General features: G+C 30.1%; 3 protein-coding genes across 3 annotated transcripts; 2 read left to right on the forward strand and 1 right to left on the reverse strand.

Annotated features, from left to right (window-relative positions):
- Positions 1–3335, forward strand: LOC143917397 (alpha-tocopherol transfer protein-like). Its single transcript, XM_077438901.1, is given in 6 exon segments — positions 1–38; positions 1956–2050; positions 2302–2461; positions 2557–2812; positions 2890–3137; positions 3215–3335. Coding segments are annotated over 6 exon segments (918 nt in total).
- A 1050-nt stretch (positions 3336–4385) lies between these two features.
- On the forward strand, positions 4386–6703 carry Dolk (Dolichol kinase). The gene is made up of 9 exons (XM_077432455.1): positions 4386–4491; positions 4575–4819; positions 4888–5108; positions 5188–5373; positions 5442–5651; positions 5731–5805; positions 5878–6070; positions 6150–6227; positions 6319–6703. Exons 1-9 carry the CDS (start codon positions 4412–4414, stop codon positions 6456–6458), a joined length of 1428 nt encoding a protein of 475 aa, XP_077288581.1. The 5' UTR covers positions 4386–4411; the 3' UTR covers positions 6459–6703.
- A 727-nt stretch (positions 6704–7430) lies between these two features.
- On the reverse strand, positions 7431–13630 carry Aldh (Aldehyde dehydrogenase). Its single transcript, XM_077429729.1, has 10 exons — positions 13434–13630; positions 11454–11602; positions 11141–11237; positions 10317–10485; positions 9992–10243; positions 9742–9921; positions 9548–9666; positions 8111–8275; positions 7897–8031; positions 7431–7825 (listed from the first exon to the last, which is right to left on the reverse strand). The coding sequence occupies exons 1-10, from the start codon at positions 13545–13547 to the stop codon at positions 7655–7657; spliced, it is 1551 nt and encodes a 516-aa protein (XP_077285855.1). The 5' UTR covers positions 13548–13630; the 3' UTR covers positions 7431–7654.
- Between the last annotated feature and the right edge of the window lie 3180 nt (positions 13631–16810).

Below are 16810 nucleotides of genomic sequence, written 5' to 3' on the forward strand. Positions count from 1 at the left end.
ATGGTGAAAGTTGATAATCGAATATTCGAAACGTGGAAGTGAGAGTCGAATTGTAATTTACCAGTACTTCTCAAACATTTGTCGGAAATAAAAGCAGCTTCCATGCAAGCGTAATTAAAAATACAATTTAAAACATTATTTTATAAATGAATAAAGTATGGACCTCTTAACTTATTCATTAGTAGATGGCCTCTTTTTGTCAATCACTTAAAGGCATAAGATGAAGCATTTATGTCTTAAAAAACTAGTTTCACAATGGCTAAATTACCAGATCCACTGCCAATACCCCCACTCTTATGTGCTCATGCGTGTTGGTGAGGGTAAATGGAAACCAGTTCCCCACAATTACCGGTTCAGATTGGTCGCGTACGTATCTTTACAGATTCAAGTAGATTTCCGTTCTAAATGAAAGTATTTTATTTTATTTTTAAATACTATACATTGTACACTGTACAATGTTGGTATCAAAAGCAAGTAAATTCCCCCTCGTACCCATTTAAAATGAATTTTACAACATGTGAAATCTAGCATTTGCGAGAACGTTTGTATTTAATTTTTTTATAAATTATGTGCGTGAAATTATCTATATATACATATATATATATATATATATATATATATATATATATATATATATATATATATATATATATATATATATATATATATATATATATATATATATATAAAAATGAATGTCTGTGTGTGTGTGTGTGTCTCGAATAGGCTCCTAAGCCACTGAAGCGATTACGATGGAACTTTCAGGATTTGTTGTATGCATGTCCGGGAAGATTACTGTGAAAAAAAACGGGAAAAACGGGAATGAGTGTCATTGCAACGCAATAATTTCAAATGTGTTCGCTGCCTGCATTTTTCCGACAAATGGGAACGGGAACGAGAATGGGAATGAGAACGGGAACGGGATCGGGAACGGGGTCGGGAACGGGAACGGGAATTGCATGCGTTATTATGGCATTGCAACACATGTAGGGTTCATCTAGTACTAAATAATAATAAAAGAGGTTTGAAGACAAACATCAACTTCGTTTAAATATACTTGAAAATTAGTAACTATTTTTATTTTATTTTTATATATGTACATATGTTTTCATTATAGAAAAATTTAATATTTTTATAATTTTATATTCTCATAATCTCTAAATTCTTGTCGAACTGCATGTCTTGATTTGTTTGTAAAATAAATTTATCCATTGAAAAGCCTTCAGTTTTAAAAAAAATGCCATTACAAGAAGTTTAGTCAATACTCATAAATTAAAGATAAACACAGAAAAAAAATGTTGGTGCCTCCTAAAATATTATTAAAAATCAATAGCATTTGATTTTAAATTTTCTAGATTTCATTTCTAAAAAAATTCTTACAATATTATTGATAGTAAATTCACGTGCTTTTTAAACTATTTGTGTTAATGTCTTCATTACATTTGTAAACTAATGGTTTGGTGCATGCAATAAATAACATATCCAATCTCGATGACCAATGATTTGCTGATAATATTTTTAATGTAGTTTTAAAACCTTCAATTACATCGAATAGCCTTTGAACTATAAGTGACGGTGACAAGCATCGCTAAACATCACTTTCTTATTTTTTTACTATCATTACTAGAGTACGGACCCAAAGCGCGCCGCTCATTGTTCAATTGTTGTAAATGCTTTGTAAAAAAGGTTCGGCAAACCTTTAACAATGCATTTACAACATTTGAACAATGAACGGCGGTCTCTGGGTCCGGGCTTTAATCATTACATACTACTATAGAAAAAATATCTCATACCAAAAGCCCCTCAAAACTTTTGGAATATTACAATTTAAAATATAATATGTACACATCAAATAATATTCCATTTTTTAAATTAATAAGTATGCTATATACAAATTTGAGGTCTAATGTGAAATTCAATATAAAAATAAAAACATGATTAATTGTCCATTACAGAATGTTTGAAGAAGAACGTAGAGTTCCAACTAAAGAAGAGGTGGAGAATATCAAAGAATGGTTAAAACAGCAGCCTCATTTGCCGGATACTATCAGTATTTATACTATCTTATACATACCTACATATATAAAAATAAATATTTGTGCGTTTGTTTGCTTGTCTAGTAAGACCGTGTTTGGTGTTTTAACATTTTATTTTTCCTCATTCGTGTTGTTTTTTATGACACATGATCTGTGAAAATTTTAATTAAAATATGTAAGATTCAAAACTTTACAATAAATTTAAATAATAAAGAAGTATGTATGTAAAATGGTTTTTTAGTTTTAAAATATTTTAAAATTTTAGGTGATAATCTTGCAAGACGATTCATTCATGCATGTCTATATGATCTTCCAAAAACAAAAACTACTTTAGATCTATATTACACAATTCGAAATAACGCTCCGTAAATATTTGCTGATAGAGATCCTTTGCTACCGGAAATAAGAAATGCTTTTGAAATTGCGTAATTATGTTTTTATTAACATTTCTTATTTATATCTGAAATCTGTTTACTGTTTTGTATATACGTATGTATATTTATATCTGACTAACTTTCAGGTATATGTGTCCACTACCACAATCAACCGCTGAAAACTATAAAGTATTCGTTTATAAAATGAAGGAAAGTAATGTCGATCTATTCGATTTTAATAACTCAACTAAGGCATTTTTGATGTTAGCAGATGCAAGATTGTGTATAGAAAATGAATTATCTTCAGGAGAAGTCCCTATCTTTGATATGGACGGTGTATCATTGAGATATGTCACTAAATTAGTATATTCTACACTGAAGAAATATATGCAATACACTCAGGTATTTTTTTTATAATTGTTAGTAGTGGATATAAAACTAAAGTAAAGTTGGATGTGGAATAACAAAGATTATTTAAGGAAGCTCATCCAGTCAGAATGAAACAAATACATGTAATAAATACTTTACCATTCGTCGACATGCTATTCAATATAGTAAAGCCGTTGATCAAATCTGAACTTATAAAACTTATTCATTTTCATACACCCAATTCTGATACTTTGTATAAGTTTGTCCCACAAGAAATACTTCCTGAGGAGTATGGTGGAAAAGCAGGAAAGATGGATGATATTAAACAATACTGGATTAATGAAGTCGAAAAATTGAGGTATTCATTAAAAATAAACAATCATTATGATTCTATTGATTATTTTAACATCTCAATAATTTGTATTTATGTTTTAGGGATTTTTACTTAGATGAATCTTTATGGAAAGTAGATGAAAGCAAACGATTAAGAAAAGATCTAAAATCACCTGCAGAAAATGAAATAAGTGGCGTCTTCAAGTCATTAGCAATTGATTGATTCTTTATATTTTAAATAGAAATTATTATAACTCATGCAATATTATTGGTAAATGTAATGTAATTATAAGAAGGTGGTTTTGGATATATAATATAATTTAAAATAATTTGAAAATATTCTGATAAATTCCTTAAAATATTACTTCATCTTTTTGATATCATTGTATTATACATAAATACATAGGTGAATCCAAGGGGCTGCCATGCCCCCCCCCCCCTTAGATGAGTTTAATTTCACATTTACATACATATATTTTCATTTTTCATATTTAAATATATTTTTCACAACGCATTTTTATTTCCTTAAATATATTTTAGTTCCTTCTATTTAATTTTTATATAATTGCACGGTTGCTTTTTGCAAATGAAAGATGAAAGTGACCGTTTGCACTATTATCTTGAAATTATATATCTTAAGAAATTATAATCGGATTATAAGTTCACACGCATGCGCAGAAGGCTTTGCGCCTGTCGCAGATATAGTACCAGCAAATAGCCAATAATTCCCAGATATAGTACCTGCAAATAGCCAATCATTTGCAGATATAGTACCTGCAAATAGCCACAACCATATGTAAGAATTGATAAACGGAAAACGCGCGCATGACAATCGTTGCCACAAAAATCTCGAATACGGAATATCTGGCACTCAAGTTCTCGTTAATACAATATTCCGCGAAAAAATAGTTATTTTTAAGAAATTAATTAACATTTTAATTTAGATAATCCAATACAACCATAATGGTAAACGGACTACTAGGCATATGTGAACCAGTCACAGGACAACCGGTCGCTCTAGATCGGTCACACGTGATCACCCGTCACACTAAAACTGGTCACACCCTAAAATCGGTCAACCAGTTTTCTCGTGACCGATTTTAGGGTGTGACCAGTTTTCGCGTGACCAGTTTTAGTGTGACGGGTGATCACATGTGACCGATCTAGAGCGACCGGTTCACATTTGACTAGTAATCACCGAACCAATATAATGACACATAAGTTTATGGCGTGGTATACTATTATCTTACGGCCAATAAAAAAGCATGCATCTGTCAAAGTTCAAATTGACGTGTCGAGATGGAGCGTGTAAGATGCTTCCTTAACAAATTACATTCAAATATCGATAAACATTTGAAAATTAAAAGTATAAAAAAGAGGTACAGTTGTTAATTCTTATTAAAGATGATTTAAATCGCCTTTCTTTCAATTTAATTACTTGTTTGCTAACTTTTACAATTAGACCAAACGCAAATCACGGCCTTTGGGTCGGATTTTTACTACCAGCCTGCCTTATAGCCTGTATTTGTAATAGTACTGTAAGTCACGTTTTCAAGTTAACCTGTGCATGCTCGTGGGGATTGACGCTTGCAACTTTCCTCTTTATAATATTTACCAGTATCACTGATAAAAATTTAACAACGTGGAATGATATCCTCGCGCCTGGACTTTCGACGACTATATTATGTTCGACTTTATTGAATCGTGGTATGCCACATTTATCTACCAAAGTATAATATATTGAATATTCATTGTAATAATATTGTTTTTTATAGGGATTATTTTCTCGCTGACCAGTGGATTTTCAACAAGCATAGGCTTCAAATATGGCCTTCTTTTAATATTAAATCATTGTCCTCTAAGTTTCACACTCGGGGAAGCATTTTTAATCACCCAAGCTGTTGTACTATTCTTGTATAGCTCGATCGTTCATTTGTCCTCGTCTATATACGAGACGCCCATATCAAATCATGAAATTATTACAAACATATTGGAGGCAAGTATAAATGAACCAATTCATAAAAAGATGAGTATGATCTTCATCGATGAGCTATACTATGTATGTTTAATTTTAGGTTGGACTGTTAACAGTTTTACTGGTGGTTATCACTTTGTTCAACATGCGTTTGAAAATGAATATCACGAAATTCTTTGTGGTTGTTTTCATGTACATATCCTTAATGCTGGCTACATTGCATTTCACTCTACGTCAAAGTCCCATTCTATGGATTATCACATACATTTTCACCGATTTAAAAAAAGTAACTATTCCACTTGTTTTCGTATTTATTATAACAATATCAATTAACTGTGTATAAATCCATTTCAGATTCTTATGATTGTCTATTGGGCTGCAGCTTCAGGTTTGGGTACGATTGCAATAGCAACACAAACTTCAATTGGTTCTAAAGCATCGACCGCAAGACGCAAGATCTTCCATATACTTTCGGTAGCCGTTTATCTTCCCGGTTTTATTTTTGAATGCGATCTTATATACTTGGCCAGCGGCATAGCGTTTGCTGGACAAATTGCACTCGAAGTATATAATTTTTCTAGAAGTATATAATGTTATTATTAATTATATGTAGGATTATACAAATACTTTATACAATTCTTAGACTGTGCGCAAATTGAATTTGGGTTGGTTTTCTGAAATGCTTGACGATGGTTTCTACGTATTTTCCGATGAAAAGGTACATTGTCTTTTTATATTGTACTTAAATAAATGGACACTGTTCAGAGGTATCTTAAATTAAATTTTACAGGACGTCGGAGGGATTTCGCTTACACCTATGTATCTTTTAATTGGTATTGCAACACCGTTGTTTATTCATCCTGCGCCTTGCGATCCTAGTGCAACAGGACTTTTGATATTACTGAGTGGAATTCTATCAGTTGGAATCGGTGATACAGCAGCCAGCTATTTTGGTAGCAAATATGGCAAACGTAAATGGCCCGGTAATATATTTTTAAAATATCTATACTAAAATGTAAATATGTAGCTGTATTAACTGTTATTTTTTTTATCCAAAATCAGGTTCTTCTAAATCTTTAGAGGGAACGTTTGCTAGTATTGCTTCGCAAATATTACTAATAACCTGTCTATCAAAATTAGGTATGATATATTGGATATATATTTTCTATTATGCACATATGCATCAAATAAGATTTGTTTAAATCGGAATGAATTATATTTGTCTTTTCAGGTTTTATCAGTTTCAATACGATGACAATGTTTATCAGTTTGATAGCAGTTTTGGTCAATGCAATGGTGGAAGCGCTTACTGATCAAGTGGATAATCTCACACTTCCGTTAATTACGTTCTTTATTTTAATTTTTGGATAATACCTTTGTCCAATGCCTTGTGAATCAAACCATACGAAGACTGTGCATTAGTAGACTGATAGTTATTAACTAATTGTTAAGGTGCACATGTAAATTGTACAAAGGAGTACCAAAGATTAATTAATGTTAATATTATTTTTATACAAAATTTTATCATTCCAATTTGTGAACTATTAACATATATGCATATATTTATTGTTAAAACTATTAATTTTTATTATTGTTATAAATCTATGTATATATATACATCAATGTTTGTCTGTCTATCACATATGCGTTCCTATACCATTCAACCGATTGCGATGAAACTTACATGAGTTATTGTGTGTATGTCCGCGATGGTTTTTGTAAAAAAAATCGCCCAACAACGAGAACGAGAACGGGTAAACAGGATTGATTGGCATTGCAATGCAATAATTTCAAATATGTTGGCGTCGCCACTTGCGTTGTCAGGGTAAAATAAACAAACAATTGAATAATTTTAGATGTGTTCGCCGCCTGCGTTTTTCCGAAAAATGATTGTACCGTAGAGATTAGGTGAGTGGCGCTCGTGGACCGATGGTTTACTAGCGCAGATCACCTGATCTCTCGTTCCTGCCAAAATGGCCTCTACGTATAAATGAGCCGTATGCAACAGCCAATGGGATCGTCTGACTCATCGACCAATAGTTGTTGAGCCCAAATGTGTATAAATATGGGGGGCTCTCGAATTGAAAATCATTCTGACCTGGAGCGCCGACGAGAGCAGACGAATAAACCGCTTCTACAACCTCCTGCGTCTTTCTCTCCGATCCTGGAAACCCCCTCTTCTCGTCCACGCAACATTATCATTACTGTAATTTAATTTGATTAAGTATTAATTTGAAACTGAAACATTCACTTATCGAAACACATACAGAAACGGGAACAGGAATTGCATGCGTTTTTGTGGCATTGCAACGCAGTTCGGCTAGTTTTCAATAAAATTCGTATTAGATTTTAATTAAATAAATTTATTATAAAAATACTACAACATAAAAAAATATTTTCTCAAATTTATAATGAAATGATAGATGACTATGCATGCGCATTGCACATGAATTACATGCATATGTATATTTGTACGATAATTCTGATACAACGTATATACTTATGTACCGACTTACATATGTACATTTTATAAAATTTTATAAAGATCAACATTTTGTGGTTAAAATTTACGAATTCTTTTGCATCACCTTTGTAATGACAGTTTTAACTTCAGTATATGCAGAAATACCGTACGGGCCATTTTCACGACCATGACCTGACAATTTGTAACCGCCAAACGGCAACTGAGGCGAAAAGACATTGTAACAATTCACCCACACGGTACCGGCTCGCAATCCCTAAAAGATAAACGCAATATTACCATAAAAGTATTTATATATACGAAAATTCATGTAATCAATTGTATTACCTGAATCATGTAATTGGCCTTATCAATATCTTTGGTGAATACAGCAGCTGCCAATCCATATTCTGAATCATTAGCTCTCGTAATGATTTCATCGAGTTCTGAGAACTTTAATATTTGTTGTACAGGACCAAAGATCTGTAAGATTTTAACATGAAAATACATTCGTGTTTAATATTTTCCTTGATTATTGTTGTTTATTTATTATATTTATAACCTCTTGGCGAGCAATATCCATATTGTCTTTTACATCTGCAAATACAGTCGGCTCAACGTAGAATCCACGTTCTCCCCAAGTGTTACCACCAGCTACGATGCGAGCTCCCTGACTCTTTCCTGACTCGATCAAGGACATAATTTTACCTCGTTGTTCTTGATCAATCTAAAATATTTGTTATAATTTTGAAATCAAATGATATTAACATAATTTATATGTATGTATGAGTCCAATCTCCGTTTATCGGTAATCCGATAATTATTTTACCAATTAATGGTTTGGTTTACCGGTCAATTACCGGATTTTTCAATCTAAAAACAACTATTTTGTTGTACTGAATATATTTGTTTAAACAAACGTTAATAAACATTATTTATTATATGTATACTAGTGGTTTTACACGGCTTCGCTCGGTATTTGTAATATAAACAGCTTAAACATGGCAAAACAGTCTAATAGCAAACATTTATTTGAATTTTTATTATATTTATTTGAATCAAATAAAAATAATATTCAACAATGTTGATATCGTCGTCATATAAACTTTGATCTGTTTTCAATGTTCCCAAAAAACTTTACATACAAAGTCTCTTTCGAAATTACATATGTATTAGATTAAGATATATTGTCCAAAAAAAAAGTATGAGTGGTAATAAATTCATATTTTATAAAAGACTACAAAAAAATCTTTTTTTTTATTCTTCGTTTGAAAAAATAGCAACGAAGAAAACATAATGTATTATCACTATCGACTGATGTTATGATCTAATTTTTTCAATTTTATTTCATTTCATCAAAAGTCATTTCCTTTCACAATTTTTTTTCTTCTGTGTAAGTTGCTTTTCTAAACTGACTTCAGTTTTATTTCTACATAATAGATAACTGAAGCTTTTCTTTCACTGATAACACGTATTTAGTTGTAGATGCAACTACTGTAATATCATCGTTGTAATCTGAAACTGATATACTACATCTTCCTTGTAAATCTGTTCTATCTTTATTATTGAATATTTTTTTCTCCTGAATGAAGCACTAGGTCGGACCAGTGTTGCCGAAAGATAAAATAAAGGAGAGGAATGTGATAAAACGTAACACATATGTTTTGTTGATTTACCGGTAAAAGTAATAAATCACTGAGCTATTTTTCAAGTTATTTACATACCAGTAATGGACTCTCTAGTACAGGCCTGGGCAAACTTTTCGAATAAAGGGTCGCATTATGAATTAAAAATAAACATCGGGACGCAAGTAAAATACTATTTATATAAATACATTATTTACAGTCATGAAAAAGTTTTTCAACATAAAAAAATAAGTGATACTCTAATAGCACAAAAATTCGAATCAGGCCGCAGTTTGCCCAATCCCGCTCTAGTACATACGGTTGAAAGATAATAAACTGAAAAGTAGGTTTGAAATTATAATTCAATAACACACCTGAGGACCTTGCTCCGTAGTCAAGTCAAAAGGATCTCCTAGAGTTCGCTTTTTCGCCCTAGCAGCACTCTTTTCAACAAATTCATCATAGATTTTGTCTTCAACATATGTGCGAGAACCTGAAAATATTATCCATGGAAATTATATTCAAAAAAGACAATAACTCCCAACAACACAAACGTTTCGATTGTTACCAGCACAACAGCATTGTCCCATATTGAAGAATAAACCAAAATGCGCTTGTTCGACAGCTGCGTCAACATCGACATCGGCGAAAATTACATTCGGTGATTTTCCACCGAGTTCTAAAGTTGTTCTCTTCAAACCGTTCATTGCAGAGCCTTGTTGGATAATTTTACCAACTTCAGTAGAACCTGAAAAACAAAAATGTATCTTAAAATTTTCACTAGCATATATTAATATGAGTATTTGTTCAGTTGATACCTGTAAAAGCTATTTTGTCTACATTGGGATGATGTAGAATAGCTTGGCCAGCTGCGGCAAAGCCTGGGACAATATTGACGACACCCGGTGGAAATCCAGCTTCCTTAATTAATTGACCCAAATACAAAGCTGTAAGACTGGTCTGCTCGGCTGGTTTCAACACCACCGTGTTTCCGGTAGCAATGGCCGGACCGATCTTCCAAACGGCCATCAATAAGGGGAAATTCCATGGTATAATTTGACCACAGACACCTAAGAAACCAACATTGTATTAACGCAAATGAAACTATATACAAACATTATAAAAGTAACTTCTAAAACTCACCAACAGGTTCCAGCCTGGTATATCCAATATAATCATCGTCTATGGGGACCGTGATGCCGTGATGTTTATCAGCCCATCCTGCATGATAACGCAAATTTTTCACACTAGCCACAACATCAGCTTGATGGGACATAAAGTATGGTTTTCCATTGTCATAAGTTTCCAAACTCTGAAAACAGATACAAATGCTTCAGGTAAGAGTTGGTTACGTAATAAAAACATGTGTATATATATATATATATATATATATATATATATATATATATATATATATATATATATATATATATATATATATATATATATATATATATATATATATATATATATATATATATATATATATATATATATATATATATATATATATATATATATATATATATATATATATATATATATATATATATATATATATATATATATATATATATATATATATATATATATATATATATATATATATATATATATATATATATATATATATATATATATATATATATATATATATATATATATATATATATATATATATATATATATATATATATATATATATATATATATATATATATATATATATATATATATATATATATATATATATATATATATATATATATATATATATATATATATATATATATATATATATATATATATATATATATATATATATATATATATATATATATATATATATATATATATATATATATATATATATATATATATATATATATATATATATATATATATATATATATATATATATGTTTTAGGATAGTCTTATCTAGGTTTAAACTAGAAAAATTACGTACAGCCATGTAAACATGATTTTTTTCAATTAAATCTGCTAATTTGTAGAGAAGGCGACCACGCTCCGAAGCATCCATTCGTCTCCAAGGAGACCCCAAACTAATTTATACAATTAAAATAATAAGTAAGTACAATTCAAAATATTCCATTCCAATTATACGAAAAAACTATACAATGACGGAAATATATGTATATAATAACGAAATGTTGGAAATTATACATAAGTATAACTGAGTAGCAAAGTTCACATTTTGTTGATTTCCATAACAAAACAGGAATTATACATAATTGAAAATATGTACAATACATATTTACCTAAAAGCTTTTTTTGCTGCTGCGACTGCTTTGTCAACATCTGCCTTATCAGCTTCTTGTATTTCTGCAATAATTTCTCCTGTGGCTGGATTTGTAGTAGGAAATACTTTTCCTGATTCTGATTTGTGCCATTCGTTATCGATAAGTATCTGAAATATAATTAAATTAATTTACTAAGCCTTAACTGTCTATCGGAATAAATGTTGTGAATGCAATTAAACCGAATACATTGTATAAATAATAATTAGCGTATGCAATTACGCTCGCAGTGTCAGTACATTAATTATAATATGTATATATGTGTGAATTCATCAACAAAACCAATAAGATAAAAATAAACATGCACTGTATGACTTATCACATTGAGTATGTTTTTTTAGTTGATAAAATAAATATTTTCTCTTATCAATTTAGTTTTTTATTTTATTTTATATAATATGTATACACTTTATGTGAGATCGGTTCACAACGAGTGGACGATAATTCATGAACACCAAAATTATTACCTTTATGTAATATACATAATATATACTTACATATATGTATATATATACATATATAAATATATATATATATATATATATATATATATATATATATATATATATATATATATATATATATATATATATATATATATTATGAATTTAGTATGTTTGCTGTGCAATGTTGATGATTGGTATACAGATTTACTTTAAAATCTTTGATGGCAGAAACAAACATCAAGGTTAACGGGTCTTTTATTTGTATAAAATATATAAATTATTCTCTGTATGTATGTATGTACATAGTTATTATGTTGAATTCCTGTTTTTAAAATGCTTTAACGATAATATTATACAACATTCACAGAAATGTGGTTTTATTTATATATTTATAAGGCAAACATAATATTCAAAAAGCTTTATGGGATACAAGTTTATTTAAAATGAACATATGTACATATTCTTATTTAATAAACACGATTATATAAACGTTAAATTTTTTTCAGTTTTGAAATTCAATGTCGATACAGTTTAATTCTATATCTATATATGTAGCACTCAAAATTCAATATTGTAAAATAATAATTGTCGGATTATAAATTTAATTTGCCTAATAGACCTAACCGAAGTATGTACTTACCCACTATTTGTCCTAAGTAAATTTTATTAAAATTAGGGTTCCTATTATATATTTTTCTGGATCAATTTAAGGGCTTAAATGGAAGTGATTTTTTTTATTATAGAAATAAAATTCACACATATGTACATGTGTAAAAAAATTTTTTTTTCAAATCATACATAATTTGTATATAAAATTATTATTTTGAATAAAAATACCATTATTTTAATTTACTACCGCCATCTATCTACCGCCATCTATGTTTAAAACTAATAAACAAACGGTGGATAGACGTCAACGACTATCTCGCCGGGCAGATTTAAAACGCATCTTACACGATATTTTTGCACCATCGTAATGGCGGAGGATCCATTTACTTATATTGATGACCAAAATGAGCAATATGGCTAAGTATGAAAACAATCGGATAAGAGGTAAACTTTTTCCTGAATTGTAATCGTAAGTGAAAAGTAAAGGAGGTATGTAATATGTAAAAATTTAAGAAAACCCCAAGATAGCTTATATCAATTAAACCATAAAATTTTAATAATAAAAGCTGAAGATAATAATTTTCTATCAATGGGATTTGTTAAAGTGAATTAAAATCATTATTTGGCTATAATATAAAAAATCATTATATTATATTAAACTTAACAATATATAGTTGAAATCAATAACTTAATTGTGAAACGGGATCCATACCAAGTACCAACAATAATAACCTTTATTCTAATATAATTAATTCAAAGGTTATGTGTGACAACAAACCGGTTAAATTTAAATGCATATATGTATGTACATACATATGTAATAATAAAGTGTGGGTAAATATATAATAATAGAAAAGAGAAGGAAAAAGAAAAAAAATAGCAATACCCCCGTGTAGAGAATTTGGGGCTTCGGTTGGGCCGCAGGAACCGAAGAGAACCGAACTGAGCCGACGCCCACAGACCGAAGAGAACCGAAGACGCGGCTCGCGTTGCGCAACATTCTCGCTCCGACAGCGGCCAGCCGGCAACTGCTTGATTCTGAAAAATAGCTCGCACTTTTTGTCACCGGCTTAGAATACCGGTAAACATAACACTCCATTTCACAGCCATTCTTATTCCTGAAAATGTTTGTTTTCATCTACAATTTCATTTTAAATTCTTCCGATATTTTTTTATAAACGAATACGTAAAATATTTAAGTAAATCCCGTATTTATTAATTTTTTCGCTAAAGCTTTATGAAACTATTTAAATACGGTTAAAAGCTTTTCATGTTTAGTTGCTATATGTATAGTCAGGGCCGACGAGATGGGGGGAGCCGGAGTATTTCCAGGGCCCGGACTACTTGAGGGGCCCTTTGTGAGGAGCCCCCTGGAAATCGTACCTATTATATCATACTTTCTTATTCAATTATTTTAAAAGGGAGGTTTGTAAAAAATAGTAACCAACGTATACATATGTAGGTGTTTTTGTAATCGTTTTGTTAGATTTTTCGCATATTAAAAATATATCTAAAAGATATTTTTTTTAGTTTATCATAGGGCCCGGAATAAATTTTCCCAGGACCCAAGATTCCTTTCGGCGGGCCTGTGTATAGTTGAATAGTAATTAGAAACTTTCAAAAAGACCAGAGATCGGCGTGAACAGTTTCTTTTCACTATTGTCAACCTTTCTTTTGCTCTCTTTCTTTGTACGTTACTGGAGAGGTCTAAATAAGCATCACATACATTAATATATACATGTGTATGTTCTCAATAAAATCTTATTTTTTTATTTAAATTCAACGCCTCTTAAAAATCTTAATACCAAGTTATGTATTTAATTTGGTAAGCATCCGTCAACCGGAAGTAGCAGTTTACTCTTGTTCGATTTTTCTGCTACTATTTTTTTCGACCCCTTAAACATGTGTGCTCTTCACGAAAAAATTCCACATATAATTCTTGTATCAATGTGATGAAAATAAAAGAAAATCATTACATTTAATAAACCGGAATTGGAATTTTTTCCTATTAGAAATGTCAAAAATGTTGTGACCTCGATTCTTTCCACACCACTGAACGTATCAAGCTGAAAATTTACGTACTAACTTAGAGGTGATAAATAAGATTTTGGTCAGAATTCGTAAACCGGAAGTAGTATTTATTTTTTAAACAGTATTTCATTATTTTATTTTGACCTTTTAAATTTTTTTCTTGATATTTAATGTGTATAATAATTATAGTGATTAAAATCACTAATAAAAAATAAAATAAAATCAGTAATAAAATGCATCAACCGAAAGTAGAACTTTTGTTTTGTGTAAGTTTCCTTACATTTGTGCTGAATCTGTAACGAAAATGCCCTCATACCCGTTATGTGTGAACGTGTATGTATGTTTAATTATCGAATTTTGTTTTGTGACTTTCTTATATTCCTCAAATACATAGATAAAGTCATGGGTTGGTCACATCCGATTTTTTTTTTTTTATATGATATATGTATGTAACTTACATAAGTGGGTAATGCGTAGTATATTAGGGTTAATATTTCAATAGGCTTTTATTACTTTTTTCATACATGAAATCTTTTCATTCTGTTAATATGAACTAATATAAAATATAACTTTAATTTTAAGGCATTAGTTTAACTTTGAATTACAATTCTGTTTTTTCTGCATTTACACACTGCACGTGATAAACGAATCCCATTTAAATTTATCCTTAAACCAATACATGTGCTTATAAATGAATAATATGAGAATTTTTATTTTATTTATCTTTTAATTTATACCAGGAAGACCAAACAGTTAACCCCAATGCGTCTTCCTGGCCAGAAGCATTGTACATTTGATACAAATATTATTAGTATTATACAAAGTACATAAATACAGATTTATTAATATCCACATAGACATCTATAGTCGAATTTGTAAATTTGCAGCATTTTAAACAATTCACCGAAATTCAGTAAATACATATCAATTAACATCCACAGAAATATTTATGGTAAAATTTGTAAATTTGCAGCATTTTATACAATTCAGCAAAATCGAGATTGCTGAAAACTCGAGATTTTGCGAGAAAATGAGTAAGGTTGCCAATTTTTTGGAACCATTTCAATGAAAATCAGATAGATTGGCAAACTCTGATAGGAAACGATCGACCTGGAGTCACAAATCCAAGGTCTGGCCAGCAGAAACCCGTGGGATTTGAACCCGTGACCACTCTGTTCAAAGCATTCTATGCTATATACTAGTTTATTCTATGGAAATATTTTAAGGTGTAGGATATCTATCGAGCAGAATAAGTCCTCGAATTGAATTTATAATGCATCAGTGTATATATTTAATAGTTATGTCACGTTTTCCGTGGATAAATATGTTTTCTCCTTCAACAATACAAAAACAATTTTGTCAAATTAAAAAGACAAACCCTCTGAATTAATTCTTTATAACTACATATGTATAACTTTATACATATGTACATATGTATGTATTTTTATTGCTTAATTATATATCTGTAGATTTGGTTGATTTTCAAAAGATAGTATATACATATAATACAAAACATGTTGGAAGCTATAGCTTTAATATTTTATACACATGTACAATATGTATGTATGTACATACATATGCAGCAAGTAAGCAGTGGCGTAGCTACCTCATAACATAGTCATGCAAAGCATGAGGCCCCACTTGACAGAAGGCCCAAATTTGTATACACTCCATGACAATCTATTTTAGACAGTGGCGGATCAAGTAAATGGGGGGGCGCTAAGCACATTTGCAATTTTAGGACCCTACTTCAGTAAAAAAAATGCTATCATCGTTTTTTTATAATGCTTTTCAGTATATGGTTTTTCATTAGAATTTTACAAAACCATATTTTTTTATTTATTTACTAATAGTGGTTTTATTCGGATTCACTCGATATGTGAAATATAAACCGCTTAAACATGTCTAATCTAATATTAAAAATTAATTTTGTTTTTTATTAATTTTATTTGAATCGAAAAAAAATAATATTCAATGACAGCCAATCAGAAAGGAATGGTTTTTTTTTAAATATACGGGAATCGGAACTGAAACAGGAATCCGGATCCGGAACTGAAACAGGAATCAAGAACTGGTAATGAAAAAGTAATCCGGATCCGGAACTGAAAAAGGAATCCAAATCGAAAATGAAATTGAAATTGATATCGATGTCGTCGTCATAGAAAATTTGATTTTTTCGATAACGTGACGGATTCTACGAACCAAAAATTACATACATACATACAAAGTCTC

This window comes from Arctopsyche grandis, chromosome 1 (genome assembly GCF_051622035.1).
Source record: "Arctopsyche grandis isolate Sample6627 chromosome 1, ASM5162203v2, whole genome shotgun sequence".
NCBI lineage: Eukaryota > Metazoa > Arthropoda > Insecta > Trichoptera > Hydropsychidae > Arctopsyche > Arctopsyche grandis.

Excerpts from the sequence above, each read along its gene's own strand:
- Dolk (XM_077432455.1), top strand. The coding sequence starts at position 4,412 with ATGGAGCGTGTAAGATGCTTCCTTAACAAATTACATTCAAATATCGAT. Across the intron at positions 5,652-5,730 it reads CTGGACAAATTGCACTCGAA|ACTGTGCGCAAATTGAATTT; the intron begins GTATATAATTTT and ends TACAATTCTTAG. Across the intron at positions 6,228-6,318 it reads AACCTGTCTATCAAAATTAG|GTTTTATCAGTTTCAATACG; the intron begins GTATGATATATT and ends TTGTCTTTTCAG.
- Aldh (XM_077429729.1), bottom strand. The coding sequence starts at position 13,547 with ATGTTGCGCAACGCGAGCCGCGTCTTCGGTTCTCTTCGGTCTGTGGGC. Across the intron at positions 9,922-9,991 it reads AGACAAAATAGCTTTTACAG|GTTCTACTGAAGTTGGTAAA; the intron begins GTATCAACTGAA and ends TTTGTTTTTCAG. Across the intron at positions 8,276-9,547 it reads CTACGGAGCAAGGTCCTCAG|ATTGATCAAGAACAACGAGG; the intron begins GTGTGTTATTGA and ends CAAATATTTTAG.